The sequence below is a fragment of the Salmo salar genome, chromosome 18 (genome assembly GCF_965601325.2).
Source record: "Salmo salar chromosome 18, fSalSal1, whole genome shotgun sequence".
Taxonomy (NCBI): Eukaryota; Metazoa; Chordata; class Actinopteri; order Salmoniformes; family Salmonidae; genus Salmo; species Salmo salar.
The window spans coordinates 15,024,348-15,050,099 of NC_138308.1; the positions used below are offsets into that span (position 1 = coordinate 15,024,348).

Sequence of the window (25,752 nt, forward strand, 5' to 3'; positions counted from 1 at the left end):
TATGTTAAACAAGGGAACTAATGGAGCCAAATATTTATCAAATACAAAATCATGAATCATTTAATAAAAAAATTGAACATACAAATTGCCATATTCTGTTCAAGAATATGATTAAACAATGATTGCAGGATAAAGTCTGCAATAGACAATTGATTTTGCATGCAGTTCAAAATGAGAAAAAAAAACTCGCTCCTTTCATCCATTTCAAATTCAGAGACAAAGGCTAAACAATGGCATTGAATGGTACAGTGATTCATCTGTGTGTAAAACCAAGAACAGATTACACTGTAGCTAATTTGACTCATACAATCATTTTCATAGAGCAATAGGATTCATTGCAAATTAATTGTAGCAATTAAGGACATGACAGAGATCGGTTTATTGATATTTATGTTTCAACTTCTTATTGATGATGTTAAGAATATACTGCTTTATTTCCCTGGTGGTGAATAAAAATGCATGGGCTTCTGTGAGTTACTGTGGCAGAATCATACATTACTGTGCCGTAAACAGGATACTAAGCTGTGAGTCCTGGTTAATGCTAATTTGGTGTTTGTGTAGTGATGAATGCATTGCAGCATTACAGATCATAAGGAAGCAAAGCGCAGTGAGATCAAACGTAGAACATGTTTGTGGAAATTTACATATTTCATACGGTACAAAAGAGGGTGAAAAATAATAACAGTAACACAAGAACTGAACATTATTTGTGGCTGTGTCAAGATATACGAATGTTGTTAGATTGTGGAGTTGCAACTGAATTGTGGCAGACAAAACAAACAGTAAACGCTCACTTGGTGGAAATGCAATAACATATTGCATCAGTAATGAAATGCATGCAGGAACTGTATTTGATGGCATAAAACAAGCCAAAATAACTGTAATTTAATAAAACCATAAATAAAGAATACTGATCAAACTAAAACTGAAAAGACTGAGGACAACGAAAAAAAATGGAAGATGTTATGCTTGCTTACATATTAAGCCCTCAATCTGCCGCTCACTGCACTTGTCCACTTCTTTTACATTTTCAGCCATTTTTACCACCTTTTTCCATTGAGGGCTATGAAAAAACTGAAAGCCATCATGCCTGCTCGGTTTAAGAATTTCAGGAGTTTTGGGAAAGCCACTTAAGTGACGCTGCAGTGCTGATATTTCCGAGTAGATGAGGCAATTCTACCCTACATTCCTTTTTGACCATAGGGAGAGGCCCTGCCCTGGACTAACTCACAAACACACTGTCCTACAGCTGGATACGATCAACTCACACACACACACACACACATACACACACTTTACAGTTGCAATGAACGTTAACTAACACACAAAATACACAGCTGCATACTCCAAAATGTAGACATTCATCATGATCATGCAACCAGTATCAAACACTTCCTGGAAACAGCCATTATAAAGGTCTGGTATTGACTAATAGAGGGCAGGTATATCAGGGATGGTTCCTATAGTCAAAGAGGGTTTTGGTCATCAGTTGTCCCATACACAGCAATGTAGTTCACTCAATGCACTCCATGATGCACGATCATTGGTTTAAAACAAAATATGACAAATACACAAAGTACAACACTGCTGTATTAATTCTTTAAAAAAATATTTCATATGGCCTTATAATTCTAACCTGTCATTATACGTATAAATGGATCAACATAACTGAAATGATTATAGGATTATAGACTACAAGAAAATTGAACGAATAACACCTTATTTTACAGTCATAATTCAGCTGTTTACCTGGTATTTATTAAGAAATTACATCATGTAGTAACAATGGATAGGCTACTTAACGAAAAAACAATACATTTACACTTCAACAAATTCAAGGCCATATTAATATTGCTACCATTGTGCTTGTTTGAAAGACAAAGACAACAAATAATACTGGATAATTATCAGGCAACTGTATAACCTAATTTCTGCAAATACCAGGTAAATAGTAGAGTGCAATAAAGTATAATCCAAATTAGTAAGTGCTTGTGTAATGTGATAAGAGGTAAAAGATAATGAATAATTTATAACAGAAACTTGATGAGGTGGTACATTTCAACCTTTTGTCACGGATTCTTCCCTGTAAAGAGATAAAGGGGCTGCATAACTGCTAAAAGAAATTCATAACCATCGCTATCAATATAAACAGTTGATATATGAGACACAGGCAGGCTAGTGAATCTATACCACCAAATGAATATTTTTTAAACCAATACATTTTTCTTGAATTAGGCCTATTCCTCAAATGATCAGGTATGAATGAATATGTAAAAGTTTTCCTCGAGGAGAAAAGTGCTAAAAGAAGTGCTCACTTATTTGAATCAATCTAGCTATAGTCTTAGTTCATAGTTAGAATTGGATTATGTTTTATTGAAAAATGAATATAAATACAACTGCTAAAAATGTTATCACCTAAAAGCAGGCAGATAAGCTGAACTATTACCCAGTCCTCAAAAAGCACGTTGCTAATGGACTCGTGCATGGCTACAGGAAGATTTTTCCGGGTGGGAGTGCTGAGAAAGAAAATATATCCCCGCGCTAACGACTATTTCTCTCCACTCATACAGGAGTCATTAAGGACCAGTGCACTAATTTGGTGATTTTATATATATTGGTGGTTTTATATATATATATATATATATATATATATATATATATATATATATATATATATACGTATGTATGTATGTGTATGTATATGTATATATGTGTATTTAATTATGATTTATCAGGGGGTGCTGCAGCACCCTCAGCAGCACCCTCAGCACCCCTTACTTCCGGTGGCTATGAGTTCCTTGTTCACTCCATGCTTTCAACCTAAACCTTTTTTGAGGCAGTCAGATAAATCCAGGTCCTCTTGAGTCATACTTTTCAAGTTGATGATCTTAAAAAGTTGTTCGCTATGACTCCACTCACTTTCAAAAAGAAGAGAAAAGAAAAGCGGTCCGAGTTTGTTATTCGCAGGCGGACACGCTGCTGATTCTGGCGGTGTTCTCAGTCCATGGCTGGAGGTTCTGAAGCGCGAACAGGGAGCTGTTATGCAGGCAGAGCGGGTCCGGGTTTGCCGGTTGGTTGATCGTTTTCTGAAAAGCCTCCTGTTGGAGTTGCAGGAGGATCCGGTTGGCCTGCTGTCGCTCTGCTTCTCTCTCCTCAGCTGTCTGCCGCCTGGAACACCGGAGACACAAGAGAGACACCGAGGCATCAGTGGGAAATTCTATCCAAAATAGGCTGCGTCATTATAGATCATAACAAGCCTATGCACATTACATTTTGACGCAAAGTGAATGTCTTCTGGATGAATTTAAACACGTTTATCAAGTATGATTATAGACTATAACAAATTGCTAGACAACATTTACCTAATGTAGGCTAGATTGCTTGGCTAAGCATTATTAACCGATAGGCTAAAAGCTGATATCCAAATGCAAATTTCCCACATATAGTATGACATTTTCACAGCCAACAATAGCCTATGTGAAAATAAATAACGTTTTGTCAATTCGTTTAGTCTTCGTCTGATGTCGCAGAAATGTTTCTTCAGATGTTTCTATTATGTTCTCCCATTGACTTCATACTTACTCTTAGGCCTATATACATAATATTTGTATTCCTTGATTGTTTTGTTGTTTTTTTTTTCTTCTAAAATCCAATCTCCAGAGATGTATTTAACTTCTTCAGTAGATAGGCCAAGGAAAAGATCCTCTATCTCAAAGCGTAAAATGTGTGGCCAAACAGGCCTTCTCCTTTTATGCACGATATGTTTCATCTGAAAATAGCTTTAAAGACCATTTAAAGAAATGACTGAAATGACATTATTTCGAAAGATTAAAGAAACGTTTCACTTTAAAAGAGTAGACATATAAGGGAACGCATTATCCTTTAGGTTAGGATAGGATATAGGATATAGTAAGTTGCCACTGAATTGTACTTTAATTTTAAACCACTCATTATAAGAATCACAATAGTTTCCTTGACTGTCGCGAGACAATATTAATTCAATGAATTGCAAAGGTTTGCAATCGAAAACGTCAATAAAAAATACAATTGACGACCTGGGGTAGACTGTAAAATGTTCATTTGAAGCAGGGAGATGGGATTTTTGTATATAGTTTTAACAAATGCACACAATTATTTATCCCATATTCAAGACCGAGTACGCTCAAATGAATTTGCGGCATATAATAGGCCTAGATATAGTTAATATTTGTAAAATCTATCCGTCTCCCAATCTCTTTTTGGTGGGTTTATATAGCCTTCTTGGAGTGTAAATAAATAGCCCATGTTATACATAAAAGCAGCAATTTTGCTAAAACACACACACAAACAAATCATGGAGAGGACACTTTATACCTTAAATGTAATCTACAAATTAGCATCAGTAATCTCACCTCCATTTTGTTCTTCTGTTCTGGAACCATGTTTTGACTTGTGCGTCAGTCATCTTGAGGGCCTTGGCCAAAGCCGCTCGCTCTGCGGAAGCCAGGTACTTCTGTCGGTGAAAGCGTTTCTCCAGCTCGCAGATCTGCAGGCGAGTAAAAGACGTCCGGGGCTTTTTCTTCTTGGGGGGCGTCCGGTTCTGGTACGGGTGACCTACACGACGTGTTACAGTGAGGGGTGAGAGCGCCACTGGATTGGGAGACGGATAGATAGGGGCGAAAGCAAGCAGCAAAATCAGCAAAATAGCAACAACAGCGCAGCGAAGAAAGTTCAAGCAACGTCAGACAGAGAGGGGGCGATTACAGGTTTCAAATAAAGAACTGCAATTCAAATGCTAGGCTAGACCAAACATCCAATTGTTCATAATGCACTCTGATACAGCCCTGGATGATAATATACCCTATTGATTAGGCACCCGCTGTCCAGTCCAAAAACAAGATGATGCAAGTGGGAGGAAAACACTTGATGTTACGTTAATACCACACAGATTCTGGCAGATGCATTATCCAGCCCTTCCGACTGCAGAAACATTTAGTGTAAAAAACAACAACATACAATTAAAAAGCCCCAAATACTATAGCCTATCGTTAAGTGAACTTTTAAAATGTCAGCTTGAAGGATAATTTTTCCTTTTAAATCACCGAGAAATGAGAAACAAGGATGCATAAGATGTTATATTTGTTGTAGCCATTTTTGTAATAATGGAGGGGGCTACATTTCGACTATTTCGATAACATGCAGATGCTATACTTTGATTATCTTTAAATCAACGTTGATTGTAGGTGCTTCTTGTGAGATACATAGACTAGTAACATAAGTCAAATGCATTGGTGTTTATCAACTAAAATGGTATGAAATTACACAGCGTGTTAAGAAGAATCCGTAGTAGACAGCAGTAGACTGATTTATAATCGATTGTTTTCTAAGCTGAGTGCATCAGAAGACAACAACTAAGCCTAAGTGCATTCAATGACCCATTCTATCAGAAACAAAAAGCATGGCAACACACACACACACACACACACACACACACACACACACACACACACACACACACACACACACACACACACACACACACACACACACACACACACACACACACACACACAACATTGTATGTGCATTATAGAGATGGTCTACCTGTGAACCTGTCTTTGGTGTATCTTCTGTTACTCTCCATCCAGGGGAATGTAAATCCCGTCAGGTTGTTAATCGAGCCTGGCATCGTGGACATGCCGCAGGGGATGGACGAGTGTCCACTGTTCAGAGGCCGGTGCGCGGGCACACGGATGACTCCAGCTGCGTTAACGTTATTCCCACTGACGTTCATCCCCATGTTCATGTTATAGGTGCCGCTCAGATTGACGACCCCACATGCGTTGCCGTTATATCCAGAGTTGTTGCCGGTGAAGTTACTAGTCATGGTGTTGTAGGCAGTGCTGACGACGCAGCCGAGGCTATAGTCCGGCTCGGGCATCCGACCGCCGAGCATACAGCTTTGGTCCACATTGTTAAGGATTTGGTCGATCCCAAAGCTGATGGGCTCCGCGTGAATGTGCTGGAGATGCGCTCCAATATGATCCATGGCCCCCGCGAGCCCCCCGCGAGGTACAGAGGTGCTCCACGCCGCGCGCCTTATCTTGGACCTTTAAAACGTCTTCAGCTCTCGCTCCAGTCGTTATCTAATATGTGTGTGTGTGGGTGTGTGTGTGTGTGTGCGTGTTTGTGAGAGTGTAAGTGTGTGAGAGTGAGGCTATACTAAAAGCGATTGTCTGTTTTTTTCTTCTTCCCTTTTGGCTCTGGCAGCCTTGCCGACTGGAGTGCAGCATCAATCAAAGTGCCAAATAGGCAGCACGAGATTAAGCCCCATTTTTAGGCCTCGAGACTCAATTGGCTGAAGACACCACCGCGAGGCCAAGCTCATTCAGTGAAAGCTGAGCGCAGGGTCGCATGATCCTCTGGACTTGTGGCAAACATCATAAACACCAGGCGGAGTCTTGTGAAAGTAGGCAATGTTTATATTCTGTATTTTATTAATTTCACCTCATGGTACATTTTTAGAACATCAATTACAAAAAAGGTTTTACGTAACACACAATAACCTAACGTCAATAGGTGCGTGGTCAGCTCCGTGCAAGCAGTGGAAGTGTTTAAAATGGCCTAATAAATGCGGAGGAGAGTGTCTTCTTCCGTCCATCATTGGCCTCTGTGTTCAACTTATTTCAGGTAGGCCTAATCAAATGTCTCCATTTGACAGTGTTTCTTGGAAACACAATTGAACAGGAGAACAATCTACATCCATGCTCGAGCAAATGATCTAAATCAAAGTGGATTCACAGTGCCTTCAGAAAGTCAAAGTGGAAGAAACATTTGTAATTTTTTTTTTTTATATATCTTGTTTAGATAGCCTAAGTATTCAACCATCTGAGTCAATACATGTTAAAAATCACCTTTAGCAGCGATTAAACTGTGAGTCTTTCTGGATAAGTCTCTAAGAGCTTTGCACACCTGGATTGTACAACATTTGCACACGATTGTTTTTAAAATTATTCAAGCTCTGTCAAGTTGGTTGTTAATCATTGCTAGACAGCCATTTTCAAGTCGTGCCATAGATTTTCCAGACGATTTCATTCAAAACTGTAACGAGGCCATTCAGGAACATTCAATGTTGTCTTCGTAAGCAACTCCAGTGTGTATGTGGCCTTGTGTTTTATGTTATTGTCCTGCTGAAAGGTGAATTTTTCTCCCAGTGTCTTTTGGAAAGCAGACTGAACCAGGTTTTTTTCTGCCTGTGCTTAGCTCTATTATTTTGTATCCTAAAAAACTCCCCAGTCCTTGGCAATGACAAACATACCCATGATGGGATGCAGCCACCTTCCATGCTTAAAAATATGAAGAGTGGTACTCAGTGGTGAGTTGCCCCAAACATAAAGTTTTGTATTCAGGACATAAAGTTAATTTCTTTGACACATGTTTTGCAGTTTTACTTTAATGCCTTATTGCAAACAGGATGCATGTTTTGGAATATTTTTTATCCTGTACAGGTTTCCTTCATTTCACTCTGTCATTTAGGTTAGTATTGTGCAGTAACTCCAATGTTTTTGATCCATCCTTAGTTTTCCTCTATCACAGCCATTAAATGCTGTAACTGTTTTAAAGTCACAATTGGCCTCATGGTGAAATCCCTGAGCCGTTTCCTTCCTCTCCAGAAACTGAGTTAGGAAGGATGCCTGTGTCTTTGTAGTGACTGGGTGTATCGATACACTATCCAAAGTGTAATTAATAACTTCACCATGCTCAAAGGGAAATTCAATGTCTGTTTTTTTTACCCATCTATAGGAGCCCTTCTTTGTGAGGCATTGGAAAACCTCCCTGGTCTTTGTGGTTGAATCTGGGTTTGAAATGTACTGCTCGACTGAGGGACCTTACAGATAATTGTATTGGGTACAGAGATGATGCGGTCATTCAAAAATGCAACGTATTATTAGATCTGTTAAGCAAATGTTTACTCCTGAACTTATTTAGGCTTGCCATAACAAAGGGGTTGAATAGTTATTGACTCAAGACATTTCAGCTTTTCCTTTTAAATTAATTTGTAAACATTTCAAAAAACATAATCCCACTTTGACATTATGGGGTATTGTGTGTAGGCCAGTGACACAAAATCTAAATGTAATCCGTTTTAAATTCAGGCTGCAACACAACAAAATGTGGAAAAAGTCAAAGGGTGTGAATACTTTCTGAAGACACTGTAAACGAAACACCCCAAACGTCGAATTTATGCCCAATAAAACTCCATTGGTTATAGTTGATTTAAAACATCAACAAAATGTTAACTTTTATCGACATGAAGAAAGTAAATCGATTAATACCAGGCCTTTGGATAACTGCATATCCTAATGAATGATTAATCGACCTGCAATGTGCTCATATTTTAATATATAACGCATATTACTAATAGTCCTATAGGTCCATGCGTAATTCCAATTGAATTATGGACTCATCTCTCGATTGTACATGTCTTAGTAGCCTAGCCTATGATTGAATGCAAATCAAATAGTTCCAAGCAGATCCACGCCCTATACAGACGGTCCTGTGAGGGGGAGTTTATTAGACTTTCAAAAAGTGAGCTCAAATAGACCAATTAATGATAAGCATATCAGCTGCACAACTCCTATAATGAGCTCCTTCATCGAAAATAGGCTTGATATTTAATGTCCCACGACATTATTTATTTAGGCCTATGTTCGTATAGTGGCATCACTACAAAAGTTTTTTTTTTTAATTAGCCATTGACTGGCTGTGCATGTGTCAAGACTTTATTTTCAGAAATATTCATGCTATGGACACACGCCTCGCATGTAAGCATATGCCTATCAAATATCTCGTGAAATTAAGTTAAACGAAAGAGTATAAACCATTGGACTACAAACTCGTTATTTTTAATGCAACCTATTTATCCATTGTCTTATTCAGTCCAGCCAAATGGACGTCATTAATGATCAATGGCTTGGTATTATGTAGGCTATACTATAATATTCAAGTTAAATGAATAAATATTGGCTACCTGTAACATATCTACATAAAAGCTAAATAAATGATCAAAGCCCGTTTTTTTATTAATTTATATACCCAAGTCATTTCATAATTTCAATAGACAAAAATGCTAACTTCAAAACAATTACATGAAAATGAAACCATTTGGGTCATTGATTTTCTCTCCTCTCGAAATCTTCAGGGATGTGATTATTTAACAGAGTGCATTAAAGTATTAATATTTGATATGGGTTTCCAGATTCTCACTGGCCAATTGACCGAAATTAAAGTTTAATAGCTCGCGGTGCTCCCACTTGTGTGGTATAGGCTACTAACCAACTCGTTAAAATCTGGATTAGTAACGACCTTTGCAGACTACTAATGCAGTCACGGAGGACTGCAAGCTTTTTTAAATATATTTATAATTATATATATATATATAATTTCTGGTAACACAGACAAGAGAGAACATGGACAAAATACACACTATAAAACCCCCAGCCATCCCCATCCTCCACCCACACGCGATATATGTTTTTCACGAACAGTAAGGTCATTGAGAAGTGTAGTTGGTCAAAAGGATTCTATGTCGATAAAGACATAGAATCCTGAATCCAGAATGAGGAGACCTCTGGGCATTCCCAAACCATATGCAAAAAAAGTGCCTTGGGCACGATGGAGGCAGAGCAAACAATTTGGACTGGGAATTCTTTTCAATTGAAATATTTTAGAGGGTGTAGAGTATAGTCGATATATGAAATTGAAATGGATCATTTGATGATTGGGATTGTTTTCAATTTAAATTGTCAAAAAGAAACTCAAGTAGCTTCTTAGCAAAGAGCAATTTCTCGAGCAAGAATTTTGCTAGGACTGTCTGGGAGTGGTCTGAGTGGGGAGGGGAAAGAGAAAACTAGCTGTTATTGGCAGAGAGGTTTGGAACTCTCTTTCTTATTGGTCTATTAACCAATTTACCACATGGTGATGTCACCAGGCAGGCCAAAACTCCATCCCACCACACAGGCTGACATTTCAGGTGGTCTTTTCAAACAGCTCTTACACTAAAATTGTATTATCATAATTTCACAATTTCACAGTATTATTCTAACTTCATAGTGTGGAAATATAGAAAAAACATTGAAAAATCACATTTTTGACTGCACTGGGCCTTTAAGGGATAATAATAATGTATTACATTTGTAAAGGGCTTTTCATTATACAATAATAATCTCAAAGTGCATAAAATGAAAATATAAAATAAAGAAATAGTAAATAATGAACACAAATATATATATGCTATATATAACCAAATCATTAAAGAGACGAGGATAGAAGTTAGTTTGCAGCTGTCAGCATATCATTTGGAGGACTGCAATCCTTTATTTATTTCTTCTGAGAAAAGGGAGATGGAGCATGAGCCTATCTGTAGTCTACATGCACACACGTTTCTCTTTGGAAAAGGTATCTGTGATTAGACTTATTTCAATTCATCTAAATGGTGGAGTAAGTGATTGGCTGTTCTCGTGCAGAGTGGGTCATGGGTCGTGTGTGTGTGTGTGCCTGTGTGTGTGTGTGTGTCCGTCCATAGATACTCAAATCCAACCCGCCGCGGTAACCCAGAGTAAAACTGTCAGCGGCTTCTTATCAAACTCGATTATTGAGCCACCACCTCCAATAGCAGCTTGGGTTTTAGTGTGGTTTGGAAAAAGTTATTTTCAGAGACATTTAGCCTATTGATTTCTTACCCCTTTAAGTCTGCCTGTAGACCGATGTATAGGTGTAGCTCATCCCTGTGTTGTATGCTACATTAGCCCATCGTAATAAATTAGGCCGTATGGGGTATTGAGGCCTATTTTCTATATTTTGTCGTTCTAAATGGTGCTGCTTTATTGTGCTGCTCATGGTGGTATGTGGCCCTCTGTCCGTTTGTTGTGTTTCTTTTCCCCTGTGGTTGTATCAGAGTGTATCATCTTTCTGGGTCTACCTGCTCAGTCCTTGACCCCTGACCCCGACCTATCTGGCGCCAATTCCATCATCTCGTCTCCTCGCGCACGCACTTAACAAGAAGGACCGCCCGAGCCAAGCGTGCGTGGCCATGAACGATGACAGTTTGGATAGGTCCTCTCTTCCTGCGTCCATTAAAATTAAACCATCACTCTCTCCCCAATCTCTTCTGTCCAGCACCGCCAACTGTGGAGTAAATGTGGACATATATTGATTGTATCAATATGAATAACAGGGCACAGCAACCCCATTCTCAAAGGAGCCAGATAAAACTTTTGGCATGTTGTATTGACACACAGAACAGCCGTCAAATACAACCAACTCCTCGAGCCAAACTTATGTCAGCGCCGACGCGCTTGTGCACCCGGATATCCACTGGAGCCCAAATAGGACTTCTCTATTGAACTCCAAACAGAAGGACAATTATTTTATACACAGATCACGTAACCAAGCTCAGAAAATACCTTACATATTTATCATACTTTCACTACATTTAATTGGTTTGTAGAGTGAAAAAATTATGTGTAGGCCTAATGGGATTCATAATTGATTTACCGTCTTCACTTGGGTGAATTAGACCAAACAGATTCCTTGGTCTACGTCTACATTTGTAAACTGATATGAGCTGAGTGTCCATGTGATCGAAACAGGTCAAATGTGCACTATTTCATACAGTGAATGACTTAGGCTGATGTAGGCTACTCCGCTCTACCCATGAGGGAGCTGAAGCCATCTCAGGTCTGAAATAACAGTTATCACTGAGACGTGAGCAATCATCCTGTTTGTTTAGTAACACAGGGAAATGGCTGCCACCACAGGGATTTAACGTGGCACAAACACCGCTAGCCCCACAACCCCTCAACTTCCTACCGAGTACACACACACACACACACACACACACACACACACACACACACACACACACACACACACACACACACACACACACACACACACACACACACACACACACACACACACACACACACACACACACACACACACACACAGTCTCTGAACCAAAAACATACGAAACAGATGGGATTCACACACAGGAAAAATGTGAGGGAAAACATGTTTGAGTTCACTCCGCCGCAAGCAGACTAATCCATCAGAGCTAGACGCACTTTAGTGACACATGTCGTAACGTGAGGCGGTACACACAGAACATGTTGTCTTGAATACTGTCTAATTTTCTAGTTGACAAGGAACTCTTTCAGGGTGTAATCATTCTCATAGCGCACATAATGAAATGTAGCTGAACTTTGAGTTTATAAACGCAAGGAGAAAAGTGCCCGAGCCAAGAGCACATAGCCCGTGGCTACAAGATGTGTTGTTATGTATGTAGAGTTGCTGCAGTCCAGGCCATAGGTGTAGCCACATGAAAGTGTTGACAGACACAATGACCTCATACAGTCTGTCAACACACACACACGCACACGCACACACACACACACACACACACACCACACACACACACACACACACACACACACACACACACACACACACACACACACACACACACACACACACACACACACACACAGACCATAATCTCATAGCGATGGAACAAACAGATTCCGGACCAGAGTTTCAGGGCCGGACAACAGAGTTCCGTGTTCCGTGTCTTGCAGGACACAAGGTTGACTGTTTCCTCAGCCTTGTGTGAGTGAGAGGTCCCTATCAGCATGCTTATCGTCAGAACATCAGCGACTTCCAGAAAATACCATTTCAATTGATGGATGGGACCCAGTCAGAGAGAGAGACAGAGACAGGGAGAGAGAGAGACAGAGACAGGGAGAGAGAGAGAGAGAGAGAGAGAGAGAAATAAAGAGGGAGAGCAAGACAAACAGCCAGACGGATGGAAAGTAACCATGGACACAGGAGTGAGTTGCCTTCATCTAGTTGCACCTTATTTTAATGACAGCCCTTCATGCTAACTTAAGGTTGGATCTACTGACCCCCAGCCTTTCCCATGTAAGGCCTCCTGTCACTCAGGTTCAGTGTGTTTAACCCCTCGGAGGGGATTGATGGTCAGGGTGCGAGGAGTGACTCAGGAATAGAAGGCAAAGACTGGGGAAAAGGACACGGAATGTTTGGCCTGAATGCTTGGAACGGAAGCAGGGACTTCACCATTTGAAGGGGACACTATCAAATATGAAAAAGGGCTTATTCTGAACCTTGACGCTGTATGGCGGATGTTAGCTATTCACTGCACTGTGTGAAGTTATACCGAGGGGAAGACAAAGACATGGATCCATCAATCAATCCCATGACCCATCTGTCAAATAATCCGAAGTCAAGAGGAGTTATTCAAACATTTAAAAATGAAACCTGAACTTTATCGATACATGTTTTGAATTCATATTCTCCTGGTTCAAAGTGTTTGTTGACACATGCTACAGGCAACACAAAGGCTGTGGGCCTCAGTCGAACCCTATTTCATGTTGTATAAAATGTGTGTAACCTCTGCCTTTGATTTCTAAAGCATTGTGCAGGAGCTACTTGAGGCACCATTGGTTCTAAACAGGCCATCCGGTGATAGTGGGCTCCATCGGTGGGTAGTGGCTTAGAGAGCAGGGAACTATGGGACCATGCTACATGGTGCTGTGTCTTCCTGGCTAATTGCTCAATTCAACTCCTTTGAAGGATCTGTCCAAATTGAACAAAATGATGTATGGTCATAATTTCTTCATTCTGCTGACATCCCAGAGAGCATTCAGACACCAGTGGCACCGATGAGACATAGCACTGATGATATTACACTTTTCTAAGTGGTAACCAATGAGGGCAACATGTGCCATGAGTGCGTTCAGAGATAGACACAACAGCAGAGCCACATCATATCATCTGGGACACAATCTGTCACTACACCCCGTGTGAATAATACCATTTAACGCCTAGCGTAATCATTGAGCTCAGTGCGGATATCGTTCGTTAATGTACTACACAGCCTATTAGTAGGCTGTGTGAATGCTATCAGCTGCCCAAGTGTAATGCTGAGGTGTGGTTTGGCAGAGCATACTGTTTGAGGACGTACACAGCCTCTGTGCTTGTTAATGGCGCATGGGGATTGGAGGTAGTTTGGAGGTGTCTGGATGCCTGTAGTAGTTGCTGTGATCACTCAAGGGGTTTAGGCTGTAGATTTAGATACATATAATACATGTCACATATCAGTTTGTAAACAAAGTAAAAAAATTTTTTTTAATCATTCAGTTAATAAAGCTGCATACACACATAGTCTCTTTTTTGTTTTCTTGAGTAAGGCAGCTCCTAAATGCAGGTATTTCAGCCTAGCTCAGTGCTTTCTGAGGTGGTGGGGCTGCCAGTGGAAAATACGGAGCGTAGGGGTTGGTAATGTTCTCTAGTTGCGCCATGACTGGCTCAGTGTTCTGTCACTCATGGGGACACTACATCACCTCCAAGTATAAGGGTAGAACAAAAAAATTATAGCCCCCTGGGAGCTGCCATAGAGTTACATTAGAAGTGCTCATCCAAGAAGGCTCAAGTTCATTGGCCAAAGATAAAATGACGTCAAATCACATTATATCTACAGTAGCTTTGATTGGACTGATCATGTCAACATCATACTTTCAAAATCTTAGCTAGCAGTCATCATTGTGAATCAAGTCGACAATCTACTGGCAAATTATTTTTAATGCTTTTCATATGAAGATAAATAATGAAGAGAAATTATAGATAAAACGTATCGGTGCTCATCGGCCATTGGACATAAACATTACACACCATGTTGGAAATCGCAAATTCAACATTGAATGGTTTGGAAGGAACCGATGTCTAACTGCAAGCATTGCAAAGCAATCACTAGCCTACTATTCAGTGGAGCGGCTGTGTAGTCCCAAGTCTGGGATTAAGGGTCTCTTTTCCAAGCTTAAAATGATAAACATTCAACATTGGCCATGCTGTCAATGAAGCATGATTTGTGCCGCGCTAAAAACAACTGTTAACTCTGAACTGTGACATCTGACTTCAGTGAGTTCAAGACAACTGGGAACTCGGGGAAAAAACAAGCTCCCGACTGGGAAAATACATTTTGAATTGTCATCCAAATCGAAATTGTAAATCAGGAACTCAGGCCTCTTTCTAGAGCTACGATCTGAAGATCACTGATGTCATCATGATTTAACCTTGTTTTTTTCAGAGTTCCCAGTTGCCTTGAAAGCACCATAAATCCAGAGAATGCCAGACTTTGATGACAAAGTTTGATGATAAAATTTGCCCACAAAGGACAGCCGCGCCACCTTCCTGTCCAAGTGAGCCCAGCACGACAAGGCGAGCCTAAAAATGTCTTGTATGCTGCTGCATTATGTAATATGCCAGGGAGACATGCATACTGTGGCTAAGAAACTAATACAAAGTGTATGATGTGTCGTACGCTGTTAGTAGCCCAGTATTGTCTCAGCAAAGAGTTAGAATTTCAACTAGCCATGTGCAACTTGAACATGCAGTTAAAAGCCCAGCTCGATCAGGTTCGAGTAAGCGCCGGGTGCACGATCAATATCCACCTCCGCAACATGGATGAAACCATGTTAAAGGACCTGATTCTTCTTGTTAGTAAGCTGCATTGTAACAGAGTTTCAGACATACTGTATATTTAGGACCCTTAGCGCTATGAGAGGAGGCAATAACCCTTCATTAAGCCCTGACTAGTGGGCCTGGTCTATAACGCAGCAGAGAGCAGAGCAAAGGGTCTGTCAAACTAGACAGACCCTTTAATGGAAACCTAGGACTATTCAATCAAAAGTGTAGAACAATTCCGATTCAGGTTTTCTTTTTGTTTCTCACTGTAAACATTGTTTTGTGGCGTACATGAATCTTTACTGCAGAAGCTTTGAGAGAACACACAAACAACCAGACTGCAGATCTTTCAGCCAGCCATCACACACATAAACAGAGAGGCACACACAAAAACACTGACCTGTCATCACAGTGATTTGGACAGGTAGGATGTCGAACTGTTCACTGGTTTGTCGTCGTTGCCCGGCCCTCCTAGTTACGCAGCAACTTACCCCAAAACAAACAGGCCTCCAGCCACAACACACACACACACACACAGACTGCCTGGTGCCTATGCTGCCCCAGGGGCCCATGGCTAGCGTAATGACCTGCACTGATAGGGCTGTTGTGTCTCTCTAGTCACACTTAGTGGGAGGAGGAGCTGCAACAATTGATCCATACCTCAGCCCTCAGCCTCCCTTATCCTAAACCCTACAACAGACTTATCTGAGTCCCGTTCAGATCCACTCCCTCACTTCATTAAACCACTGCTGTCTGCGTTCCTCTATCTGTCTCTCTGTCTCTCTGTCTCTCTGTCTCTCTGTCTCTCTGTCTGTCTGTCTGTCTGTCTGTCTGTCTGTCTGTCTGTCTGTCTGTCTGTCTGTCTGTCTGTCTGTCTGTCTGTCTGTCTGTCTGTCTGTCTGTCTGTCTGTCTGTCTGTCTGTCTGTCTGTCAATATGCATGTGTTTGTAAGTGAGAGAGTGAAAGAGGAGCAGAATGACAAAGAGAAAGAGACAGTAGAAAGTGCGTGCAGACAGAGAGCTAGTCTGTGCTGTGCTGCGGTCCCTCTGGCTGTGCTGGAGCATGACATGACAGACAGCTCTCTCTGTGGGGTCAGAGGTCAGCTCTAATTGGGTTAATGGACCTGGAGAACCAAAACAAACAGATCTCAGGTCAGCCCAGATTAGAGTCCAAGCAGCGTCGCCCAGAATCAGAGAGGAGCAACAAACGAGCAAACAGAAGCCCCTAGACACAACACCAGCACACAACAACAGGATAGTGTTACACAGCAACACTTAATGCAATCTATGTAGTTGTCCTTATGACATGTAGTTACTTTGATACTACTTTGGTCACTAAAATATGTATACTCCTCACTGGCAAGATTCTAAAATTAGTCTAAAATGAGTTATTGGTATTTACACCAAGAAATAAAAAACCTCTCAAACAACACACTACAAGGGTAACATAAAGTCTGACTAGTTACATTGCGGCAGTACAATGAGCATACAATGAGCATCATTGATATTTTACAGTTAGGCAATCACTCACACAAGATCATAACATCTAAGATCCCGGAAATGTCAACCCAATCCTGGGATTCCCATCCCATTGGCTTAGTGTTGCATGTGAACTCTAACTTACTGTAAAAGACTCCTCATAATGTGAACTTGAGCCTGTAATACTAAAGCCCATGCCTTGGCCAATAAATATCCCTGATAATTGTGTGAACCCTGGGCTAGCGAGGCCATAAATATCACTGATGGAGGGGATGACAGACGCGGAGACAGCAGCTTCCGATCCGCAACAGGAAGCAGGAGGAACACACTTACTAAGGAGTCATGAAGAGTCGTGATCCTAACCCTAACCCTAACCTTACATTCAGTGGTGGTTTTAGACCATTTCAACTGGGGGGGCCAAGCTGGGGCCAGTTGTACTGTTAGAGGGGCCAGTTACATTAGACGTTATTGTTGTCATATCGTTTTCTTCACTGCATTGCAGGCAAACTTGCAGATGCATGTGGTACGATACTGTTGTGTTCCGCCTAAAGCCGTCCCTCTAGAAAATGTGTGGGTTAAATTAGTGTTCCGCGTTGCCACTGTCTAATAACGGATGTAACAACATTGTTGTCACAGGGGCACTGGCCCCCCCTGGCCCCCTCGCCAGAACCGCTAGTGCTTACATTAACACCCTAAACCTGAGAACAACAGTTATGATTAGCCTACCAAGGCCTGCAATGATGTCTACTGTATCTGATATAATATCTGATGGTATGTGATTGTAAGTGATATCCAAACGTTGCTGTCCTCACAGGACGTTTCTCAAGAACTCTAGAAAGTAATCACTCATATCAAGCAACAGAACCAAAGCTAATGGTCAATCTAATGGTCTACGTAAGTGTCTGCCCAGCTGTTAAGCACGTGCATCCATCTCTCTCATACACATTCTGTTTACACGATTTGGCACTTAATATGTCCGAGTGTGTGTCTGTGTGAGCTAACGGAAGCCTGGAGTGTGTGTGTCTGTCGTACAACGGAAGGGCTGTGTGTGTGAGTGTGTTGTGAAAGAGTTACGATCTGTTTGGGTCAGTAATGAGGAGAGGCAGCGCGGCATCACTCAGCAAGATAAACAGTGTCAGAGTTTAAACAGCCCAGACCCCTCAGTCCACACACACACACACACACACACACACACACACACACACACACACACACACACACTCCCTGTTGCTCAGACCACCTCTTCTTTAACTTTACACACACCTATCTCTCTCCCCAATTCATCCTCTCTCCTCTCTTTCCCCACCAAGTGCAGGCAGGAAGAGCCACCAGCCAAGTGTTTGATGTTGTCATCCTGCCACCCAGTGACAACAAGACAATGTAAACACCTCAAACAGCCCCAGTGGGGGGGCCGCCAGGGGCCTCATGGAGGATGCGATTGTAACTGCCTTTAATTGACCAAACTTTTAGTTTGACATCACTGGAAAACATCCCAGCATCAATTTAGAGCCAATTACAGCGAGCTCAAGCCAGGCAGGTGGAGTCAACGTCTATCGGGCCTCTGTCGCCGTGACACCCGGATGATTGATCACCGCGCCACAGCAACGGCTCTCTAACCTGATCAGCCAAATTACCGTGGCGACCGCGGGGGCCATCTGAGCCTCTGAGCCTTGCGCCACAAATTAAATCCACAACGCTCATCACATCACACACACACACACACACACACACACAAGCAAGGCAGACAACATCCTCTTGTCCTCTCACTCAGAGAATGGGAGAGATCCCTACCATTGTCCCAGGGGAGCACAGCACCAGGTGATGGGAACGGCAGGAGGACATGAAGACATATTAATGTACTAAAGACTTAATGAAGCTCAGTCCAGTACTCAGAGAGAAGAGAGGCTACAGGAGTGGGTGTGGGGTGGGGGGGGGGGGGTATGGTTTTTACTTTATTAGTTTACAGCAGATTAATGGGGCTAATCATTTAAGTGATGGAGATGGATTACCCTCTCAAAGCTGGCCCTGGACCCAATACCATCCATCCCCCTTCCTCCTCCACCAACTCACACCTCTCCTCACCCCCCCCCCCCCCCTTCTCCACCACCACTACACCTCACCCACCTCTCCTCTCTGCATCCCGACCACTCTCTCTCCCTGCCCAGCCAATCTTAAAGCAACATGGGCCTGAAAGAGCTGTCCAATCACACAGCACGCAGAGGGCTCTCCTTTTTAACCTAGGTGAAGAAAATCAGTGCAAAACTGTAGAAGCAGAGTTTGTGGCTTACAGTATATAGATGATTTATCAGGTATTCAGCAGTAGTTCTCCTACAAAAAAAGATAAACTAACTGACTACATGTGTAAGAGGGGATACATGAACATGTAGCATCGTTTTGAGGTGCAACCTAATTGTAGTCATATGAGATTAAATGGACTGGATGCAATAATACATGAGCCTACTGTGAAACCTTCGTCGGATCCAAATCAAGATGAGGACATAATGTATGCTGAGACAGGGTCTGTCCGATGTGTTGTCTAATTGTGCTTGTGACTGTGTTTGTGGTTGGGCTTCTCCTCACGGTAAATTAGGACACCATTGTTACTGTGGCCCAGCCCCTTAGACAGGATATTGCATCACTCTGCTGGTAATAAAAGTGTCACACGCCCACTCTTCCTTACATCTCCCTCCTCCATCCATCCCTTCCTCCCATCTCCATCCCTTCGCCCGCTGCTGGCAGCGTTTGAGTGAAAGTGTCCACCAAGAGGTTTAATTACTGTCTCCTCTTTCTCTCTTTCTCCCTTTCTCTCTTTCAGTCCCCCCCCCCCCCCCCCCCCCCTCTCCTGCCCACTGCAAGATAGAGCTCAGTGTCAGAGGCCTTGACAGATGAAGACAGAGCACAGGTACCCCATAGATATGCATGCATACACACACACTTCCTGCCCCCCCCCCCCCCCGATTCCATTGTTACATGGGGAAACAGTCTGAGTGTTGTTCCAAGACAGAGTGAATGGTGAGGACTGAGATATAAATCAAAGTCAATGTTGAGTAAAGTTTAGATAAGAAAGTGCACACAGGAGAAGAGCTCATTCTAAACAGCACTTGGCCTGTAAGAGGCTAACATACATCTCACCATAGGTCCATATGAAGTGTAGTATACAGTGGTGCATCAATGGACAACGTAACAAATACAGACCCTCACACAGTTACATGAACTGATATTGTACACATAAATACACACCAACTCAGCTTTAAATCCCCCAACTGTAACCAAACCCCACAACCGCATAATCATATATTCAAACCTACACACTCTCATCCAGACAATAATTACACACACCAACCCAATAAACAATACCACACAGCAATTCATTATTGTCTACCGTTTTGCATTGAATTCAGTAGATAATATTTGTGTTTTATGTTGCTTTCTGCTACTTCGCTTGAGATTCCTTGCTCAACTGTCCCTCATCACAAGAAAATAAAAACATTACAGTAAAAAAAGTCATCTTTTATTTGTCATATTGACATAATGAAAGATATGTATTGTTTTTCTTGTAAATATCAATATCAATTATTTAATATGCAGCACAATGAAATGTGATAGAGAGTAATATCTTCTCATAAGGCACGCATTAATCACATTTCCGTTTATTCATGTGAATAAAAATGAGACATTATAATAGAGCTCCTAATGCATGTGTTTTGTTGGATCTTTATATCACGTTATGAGTAATATGTATTTGTATCTGTAACTGATGAAAATATGCCCTCTACTTCCCTCTGGTGGAGAAAAAGAGCTGAAAAAAAACCAGACAGGGTTTTATATGAGCGCATCTTGCGCACGATACCCAAACACATGCACAGATATACAATAGGTCACGTCTTTATTTAGCCTTATGAAGTATTATGAAAACCTGTCATTTACATGAAAAGTAAAGTTTGTGGGTGCTTTCTGGTACCTATAAAGTAAAATAAAGAGTAATATAAAATAGATACGCACAGTGTCACAGCAAGCGTGCACTACTGAGTGTGTGTGCGCGGGCATGTGTGAGAGAACGAGGGAGAGAGAGTCTGACAGGCCATTACTGCAGACAGGTCCATAACTCAGTGAGATAAGTAAGAGCTGCTGCTGAAATGGCTTGTGTCAGCTGCCACTGACTGTGTGAGCGCGGTCACTGTCCGGCAGCGAAGCAGGGGCCTGACAGGCATTTAGCAGGTATCACCTCTATTTTATTTATTTAACCAGGCAAGTCAGTTAAGAACAAATTCTTATTTGCAATGACGGCCTAGGAACAGTGGGTTAACTGACTTGTTCAGGGGCAGAATGACAGATTTTTTTACCTTGTCAGCTTGGGGATTAGATCTAGAAACCTTTCAGTTACTGGCCCAACGCTCTAACCGCCAGGCTACCTGCCGCCCCTGTACGTCCCAAGTGAGTCTCTATGTCTCTGATTCTGTGTCTGAGTGTGTTTGTGCATAAATGTATCTCTATGTTTCCAAGAAAGACTGTCTTTGTATGTCAGTCTTCATGCGTCTGTATAGAAAGCGTATGTATCTGCATTCACCTGCGACTTGGAGCTTTGCCTGCATCTCTCTGAGATCCTCTCTGTGTTTGCGTACTCTGTCCCGAGCATCGTCTGTCCACACAGTGGTTATCTCCAGACACTCCAACACTCTGCAGGCCTGGACATGCCACAGCCCTCCCCTAGGGCACACAACACATAAACACACGTCCTGAAGGGTGAAATGTCTTCTTTCCTATTTATCTTTCTTCTATCTTGCTGCGATGTGAATGCTCCATTAACAGAGTTGATTATTTATTAACGACAACTTTTTTTTATGATACAGGAAGATTAAGATGAAAGGTTTTCAAGATAAAAAGCATACTGTATGTAAAAAAATAAATAAAAAAAAGAGTCGCAGACTCGTAATGCTGCACATGAGTGGTTCCCAAACTTTTTTGGTCAGCGACCCCATTTTTATATTTAAAAAAAGCTGCGACACAACCATGTAAAAAAAGAGATGTAATCAACTGTCAATGTTAACTTTTTTAATTGGGGCTATGACAGTTTATTACAAATCAGTCCGACGGTACTTTTGACTGTATTTCAAGCTGAATTAAGTATGGTTTGAAGTGACTAAAATGCATCAGAAAGGTATTGGGAAGTTCAGAAGATCATCAGGGAATAATTATATTATCTTCTCTGTAGAAAACAAGATAATCATTGATTTAGTGACTGGTCTTGTCCACACACTGTTGTAATGAGGCTTGTAGGCACTGTAGAGAGAAACAGAATGCAAATAAGTGTTCCTGAGAGTCTTTCATTGATGGGGTCATAATTTGTACGAAGAAAACAGAAAGCTCTCTGTTATTACAACCGCATCTTGTGAATTTTCTAATCCGTCTGTGTACAGCGTGCATGCTGGTCGTGGTGTTTCTGGGTGCACCCATTTCAAAGCCCGCCTAGCCATCCGGTGGGCCCGCTACTTCCCGCCCTTGGAAAATCCCTTTGGGCCACGGGCTTCGCCCTGCCGGCGTGCTTTGTCAGGTCTCACTGAGTGCCCTGTGTGTCCTGATAGGACCCAGACACCCCCCCCCTCCCCCCCATATATTGTGTTGGTATCATGTTTTCTGTCACTGTAGTGTTGTTGTCATTGTGAATATTTGTTTTTTTTATCATTATATTATCATTATACTCCAGAGGATGCAGTCATATCAATTTAGATTATGTTTAATGAGTTTATTTCAAGATATAGTTCTATGCATTTGGTGTGAGAGTAAAAGGCGCTGCATGGTCAATCCGGCATCTGTATTGGCCTTGCAGCATTCACGATGATATGGCCTCAGAGGAAGTCAGGGCGTTCATACTTCTTGAGTTTATGGAGCAGCACAGAGCTGGTTGTGAAGGAAGTTGTCAAGGAAGTGAATTTGTGTTTATACAGGACCTCTCGCCCTCACCTACCGTCAACCAATCATGTCAATGTGGAGCTATACTGAGCCCTCAGCATTGTTAAAACATTTGGGAGGCGAACAGCAATGTGGTACAAAGCTCAATTTGGCCTCTCCATGACTCTAAAGGCTCCGCAATTGCTTCCCCCCCCTCAATAAGGAGCCTCCGACCACATTTCCAGATCAAGCATCCCCAACAGGTTAAAGAACCCATTCCCCTAAAAGCAGAACCGTTGAGCATTCCTTGAGTCATTCCTTTATAAAGGATGGAGTGATGAACATAATTCACAACAAGGTGGCAGTAGAGACACATAAATTGATTGCAGTATCTGAGAGCCCATTTCACGTGAACATTCCCATCTCTGGTCACATGGGGGCACCAGTAACTTTAGATGAAACACTAGGGTCAAACATTTTAGTCTGAAGGCAGGGGATGTCACTGAAGACCAATGTACAATAACTGAGTAACCATAAACACTCACCGAATGACAGCCATGTCATCAGTTAACTGCGGTGGCAAGTCAGTAATTAAGATGCTTAAGAAAAGTACACTGATGACACCTCTGAGGCTTCGACATACGCACAAACACACTCGCACCCTCTCTCTCTCTCACACACACACACAGATATTCATAATAATACAGATATTCATCTGTTGGTCACAGTTACCTTAAAAAAAATGTAGGGGCGTGGATCAGAAAATCAGTCAGTGTCTGGTGTGACCACCATTTGCCTCATTCAGTGCGACACATCTCCTTCGCACAGAGTTGATCAGGCTGTTGATTGTGGCCTGTGGAATGTTGTCCCACTCCTTTTTCAATGGCTGTGCGAAGTTGCTGGATGATGGCAAGAACTGGAACCTGCTGTCGTACAAGTTCATCCAGAGCATCCCAAACATGCTCAATGGGTGACGTGTCTGGTGAGTATGCAGGCCATGGAAGAACTGGGGCATTTTCAGCTTCCAGAAATGGTGTACAAATCCTTGCAACATGGGGCCGTGCATTATCATGCTGAAACATGAGGTGATGGCCAGCGGATGAATGGCACGACAATGGGCCTCAGGATCTCGTCACCGTATCGCTGTGCGTTTAAATTGCCATCAATAAAATGCAGTTTTGAACAAATAAATGTATTTAAAAATTAAGGAGAAGCAAACACCTTGCTCAAACAGACAGGGATGCAATTGTCAAAGCTAAAATACCACCTCTGCAGGATTAATAATTCAACTCGCCCCTGCCTACCCAATGGCAGGTCAGTTTCAATCTTCATTAATCCCTACAGATCTGATAGATGCCGCTCTGCCTTACCACTGAGCTAGTATACAGCTAGGGACTGTTCCTCAAACTCAACAGCAAGGGCCTTACAGTAAAGTAGGCTATCCCCGGAGTTGAGTGCCTACGATCCCTTACCCTTACCCTGAACCTATAAACCCGGCACCTTCTCAGGTTTGTCTGGGCCATAGCTTCCGCAGACTATGAGCAGGTTGCCCTCCTCTGGGCTGGCTTGAGCCCAGAGACACCCCTCCCTACGACTCCTACCAATGCACTTAGTACCTATAGTTGGGTCTAAGGTTAGATTCCTTTATACCAGCCACTCGGGTTCCCAATAGACTCACTAACCAGATGCTAAAAATCCTCAATGAATCAAGTCTATTTTGGAATCCTAGAGTAAAACGACATTTTCCTAGAGTAAAACGACATGCGGTTGTATGACTCTTTGGTGACACAGGGTTTCAGAACAATAAAGCAAGTTTATTCAAAATTCCAGAAACAGGCATAAAAAAATCACAGATCAACCAATCAATCACAAAGCAATGTCACCAGTCAATGATAAGCCAACATTGACAGTACGTTATATTGATAGACCCCTTCATCGCCCTTAACTAAACCCTTATTGGGCATGCCAATACAATATTTTTGTCTGTTACAATTTTATGAGAAGCACAATATTTAACAAGAAAAACAGGCTCTTACCTTCTACAACTTTATAAACAGCTTTTTGGCTCTCCCTTTAGGATGATCAGTCCCTCAGATGGTGTCTAAAAACTCTAACAACTACTTTATCACAATTATATCAATGAGGTAACCTTAAGGGTTCCTCCTAGAATTTTACTTTAACACTTTCAGGATTTAAAAAAAAGTATAGAAAAAATCTAAATGCATTTTAGCAAAAATATTCTTCCAGCAGTCAACAGGTTCTTCTAGCAAGCTCAAAGAGAGTGGTACCCTTCTCCAAAATCATGCCTCCTTTATACCCTCCATCTTCCTTTCTGCTAACCCTCCATGACGCATTCAGTGGTTAACACCTAATTCGGACATCACTCAACAGGTGCTTTATCAGCCCCCCCCACGGGTCCTTTATCACTCCCACCTTTCCTCGCTTAGGCAAGATGTTCGCTTTCACGGGATGCCCGCCTTGACAGTATGCCTTGTCCTGGCCGCTCTGATCCGGGAATTTCCAATGCAAGCTAGCACCCTTAGAACACTCCATTATCATTTACTTTTAATCCATTCATTCTTAAACTTTCATTTTTAAACATTAACATTCCCTTCTCCACTCTATTATAATCCCACTCTAACCTAATTTATTACTCCCCTTACATCATAAACATCCAACATTTTAAACACTTCGACATTATACCATTTCATCATTGTAACATGTTATTATCAACCTCCTACAGGCCATAAAGCCCTGTCCTTTAAATCAAACAAACATAGTCTACGTGCATCGTAACATAAAGCAACCAACATTATAGCATTCTTAATGCTTTCGTTGCATTAGTTTAATCACCCTTCAATAT

The 25,752-nt window shown here is 41.7% G+C and overlaps 1 protein-coding gene across 2 annotated transcripts; it reads right to left on the reverse strand.

Annotated features, from left to right (window-relative positions):
* Positions 1–44: 44 nt before the first annotated feature.
* On the reverse strand, positions 45–6,355 carry tlx1 (T cell leukemia homeobox 1). Of its 2 annotated transcripts, none has more exons than XM_014154445.3 (3): positions 5,584–6,355; positions 4,392–4,629; positions 45–3,168 (listed from the first exon to the last, which is right to left on the reverse strand). In XM_014154445.3, exons 1-3 carry the CDS (start codon positions 6,026–6,028, stop codon positions 2,958–2,960), a joined length of 894 nt encoding a protein of 297 aa, XP_014009920.3. In that variant the 5' UTR covers positions 6,029–6,355; the 3' UTR covers positions 45–2,957. The 2 variants fall into 2 exon arrangements, with proteins under 2 accessions (XP_014009920.3, XP_014009921.3); XM_014154446.3 differs by having other exon boundaries at positions 4,392–4,593; positions 5,584–6,349.
* Positions 6,356–25,752: the final 19,397 nt, after the last annotated feature.